Genomic DNA, 3810 nt, shown 5'->3' with positions numbered 1-3810 from the left:
TCCTGCTGATCGGTTTTTGAGACACCTCAGTGGGTGGCAATGTATAAACCAGAAGCAAATTCCCAAGAGTCGCATCTTTATTTTAGCTTTTTGTTGCTCAGTACCTTTTGGAAGTTGGATGGGTAATGTGTTGGATCCGCAGTGAAACAGGATTTACTGCCTGGGTGCTCTCCCTGTCCTGTACGTCGGTGATTGTGCTGTGAGGAAGTTTACCATGGAGAAATGAGTGTGCGATTAATATGGAAAATGAATAGTGGAGCTCTAAATGGGCTCACGGGGAGAGCTGTGGAGCCCACAGAGAAAATGTTAATGTGCTGCCATGTTATTGGTGCTAATCACTTAAAATGTGCTTCTTTATTAGTAGCTTTAATGAGAGCCACTTAAATTGTGCATTAAAAAGAGGAACTGCAGAGAGGGACGACAGACCGGGTAGCAGACAGTCATAATTTTAATTGAAAAGCTTTTAGTACAAAAATATAAGAAAACCTGGAATTCAGCAATCCTTTCCACTTTCTGAAAGCCCTTCCATTATGTCTCATCAATTAGTTTTGTTTCCAGAGCTTGGGTTATTTATTTTTCTCAATGGTGGTGGTTTTTAATCCCTATAAACACATAATTTGTTACTGAATCACCACTTGGAGCGGAGCACACGGTCTTGAAGAAACTGGTGTTACACTGGTTGAGCTGATGTTACTGGGAGCCAAGTGGGGTTTGTCCAGTACAATTTTTAGTATTTTTAATTATTTGTTCTAATGGCTCAGCGTGGGTCTTGTAGCTACGGTAGGATTTAACGCTGCCTCGTGCTGAGCTGCTGAGTCAGATGGAGCTGTCTCTGCCAGACGCCTTGGTGACCCCTGGGGCCAGTGCGTGGGTGTCCCCTCGTCCGCTGCCTTCTGATGGATGTGTTTGGTTTCTTTCCTTTCAGTTGACTGAACGTGAACTTCTACAGACTTGTTTTATCCCTTCGGGGAGGTGATACGTGGGGCAGATCGGTCTGGAATCTTCTGAGTCTTACTACTCTCCCAAGAATGATAGAGCAGAGGGGGTCAGAGAAGGTGTAGGAAGGACACGGCGGGGTTTGGAGTAGCTGGTGCACGCTGGTGCCTTCTCCTTGCCCGTGTTCAGAAGAAGGGAGGCTCAGGGTTTAGGTACCCTGAGACAGGCAGGGGCTGTGTCTTGATTTGCTGGGGCTTTAGTGAGATTTTGGCCAAGATGCTCCCAGCCACAGAAGGCCTAGATGCTAACTCTCGACTTGGATGGGATTCAGGCTTGTGTGCCTCAGTGTGGAAGTTTTTGTCACAAAATTGGTGTGATATTTTACATGAGGGACGTGCTGATTACTGACACCTTCCCTGTACGCCTGTGTAGGGTTGTACGTCTGCATAAGGTATTCAGGCAGGTTTTCATTTTGTCAGCTTGTCTCTGCTCTAACAATTGCCTGGGTATAATATTCCTATAGTGATACCCCTCTTTTTAATGTCTCACAGGGTTTTTTCCAGGAAGCTCTCAGGGATGTGATGCGTTCCTCCGTCACAAGATGACCCTCATTTCGCCCTCAATCCTGAAGAAATACGGCATTCCCTTTGACCGGGTACGTACAAAGGCTGCAGCGCCGACGCCGTGCACAAAGCCCAGCACCCCTCTTTTGAGGAAACAATTCATCACAAGCCACCGGGGAGCAATTTCCTCAATTTCTAAATGCATTATGACGCTCAGTGTATCCTGTCGGTTTAAAGCAGGTGGCTGCCTGTAAATGAGGGTTTGTGGTTTGGCTGAGACTTTCTGTGAAATGCTTCTTCCTAAAAGCTTTCGCTGGAACCGACTTTGTCAATTAAGGAGCCTCTCCGGGCAGAGAGGGGCAAACTGCGATACAGCCGCTCTGCTCTGGCTTATCGATAGCAGCGTCACTCGTGGTAAGTCTTGAACAGGGACTTTTTTTCTCCTGGATGTGTTCTGAACCAAACCCTGCGTTAGACGTGCGGGTTCTCTGTTGTGTAAGCTCCTGCGCTAAGCCAGAGAGGATCCGTGAATCTCTTAGTCCTCTTATTTGAAATGAGGGGTCATGTTTATTTGCTATGATCATTTTAATGTGCTTATTCTTAAAGTCTTCTGGGAAGAAGTAAATCTCCTCAGCCAGGCGTGCTTACCGTGGATTTAGTATCTGTGCAGAATCAGTCAAACAGCTCCTGCTGCTCTGTGTTACCGGCACACAGAGCCTGTCCCACCAGCACGTCCTTGGAGGTGGGAAGAGGAACTGAGTCGGAGGTACTGGGACTCTTAACTCCAGTGGGAAGTGTCAAAGTGTGCCGGGTTCAAGCTGGTTTCATCCTTCCCCATTCTCTCTGTATCAGCAGCTGAGGATTTTATGGCTGTCTCTCTCTAAGTCAGAATTCTCGAGTTCTGATTTTTTTTTTTGAGCGTGGTTTTGTTAACGTTAGTCCACCTGAGACAAAGTGTAGCACCTGTTTGATGAGCCTGGTGATTCTTTGAGATGGAAGTAAAAGATCTTGGCTCTTTTATAGCATAAAAACTGTGAATTCATTCAATTTACTGCTCCAGAGACTGTTTCATTTTTCTTAGCGGAATGCTGTGATGAATGAAATTTGAAGTGTAATCATCTGGCTTGTCCGATGAGCTTCCTGTCAGTGCAGGGCAGACTTGCACGAAGCGATGTGGTGCTTATGGTTCAACCTCAGTGCTGGGCTTGGCCTGGTTTGCACATGATGGTCGGTATGAAATTGTTCATAGAGAGCAACAAACCGTTTTTCTTGTAATTCTCTCTGTGGAAGCTAATTCTCAAGTGTGGAAACACAGGTACCTGCCTGCTACACATGGTTGGAAATTATAATGGAAATATCTAATTGAGGGATCTGAATTTTTTGGTAAGGTTTTTCACTTTACAGATTGCAGGAAAGTGAGTATTGGGGCTTGGAATATGGGAGCCACCTCGGTTTAACGCGTAGGTGCCCCTCCGAGCAGTTGCTTTGGATAGAGGATAAAAGATGTTCTCTATATCCCACCATATTCAGAAAAGAGAACGGAATCTGTAGCCAGTGTAAGCTCCTGAAAAACCTGTCTGACAGTGTCTTTATTTAGTGGCCTACACTGTGAAGTTTAAGGATTTGTTATTCTGCTTCTCTCTGCTGCAGTATCAGCTGGCCGCTGTGCTGTGCCTTTTTTTGCTGATGAAGTTATTTTAACAGAAGCTGTAAGCGGTGCAATAATCGGCTGAACAGAGCCTACAAAGTGGGCACTGCATATGTAACGAAGCTGCAAATAATAATTTAGGAGGTACTTGTGGGTGCACACCAGCCATTCTAAGATGTCCTGCAGAATGGAGGAGACCAGGAGGGCGCTGAGTTTCAGCCGTTCGGTTCTAGCAGCGTGTTGGGGCGGTGCTCTCGGGGCTGCTGGATGTCAGCAAGTGAAGGAAATCCTTGCAGGGCTTCGAATCTCTGAGTGTTGTAGGTGGGCACATTTTTCTCCAGAATAATACATTGCTGTAGGTTGCTTTTCCGTCTGCCTGAGGAAAGCGGCATTGACCCGTAATTGTGTACTAAGTGATTTCTGATCGATAACCAAGAGGAGTGAAGGAGTTTGTAAAAAGGCAATAGAGGAAACTTTCCTCCCGAGCTAATCCCGAGTCGTCTTTGAGCTGTGTGGTGATGGGGATGGGACACACAGAGATTTAAATAACAGCATTTCTAATTTATTGCTTGGTAAAACGTCTTTACCTGCTTGGCTGGGCTTCCCCCATGAGTGATTCGTGACGTGAAGGTTTTTTGCAGATTGATCTGGTGTCTCCTTCCT

At 46.0% G+C, this 3810-nt stretch overlaps 1 protein-coding gene across 1 annotated transcript in view; it reads left to right on the top strand.

Annotated features, from left to right (window-relative positions):
* The window catches only part of KDM4B (lysine (K)-specific demethylase 4B), a 70479-nt gene that overhangs the window by 23107 nt on the left and 43562 nt on the right, over nucleotides 1–3810 (top strand). Inside the window, exon 6 of the mRNA XM_010144923.1 lies at nucleotides 1488–1591. Within this exon, the coding sequence (XP_010143225.1) occupies nucleotides 1488–1591 (104 nt within the window). The remainder of the gene's footprint in view (nucleotides 1–1487; nucleotides 1592–3810) is intronic.

This window comes from Buceros rhinoceros, unplaced genomic scaffold, assembly GCF_000710305.1.
Source record: "Buceros rhinoceros silvestris isolate BGI_N320 unplaced genomic scaffold, ASM71030v1 scaffold8001, whole genome shotgun sequence".
Taxonomy (NCBI): Eukaryota; Metazoa; Chordata; class Aves; order Bucerotiformes; family Bucerotidae; genus Buceros; species Buceros rhinoceros.
Note: the sequence above shows the minus strand (reverse complement) of the source record. Positions and strands in the feature narration are given on the sequence as shown.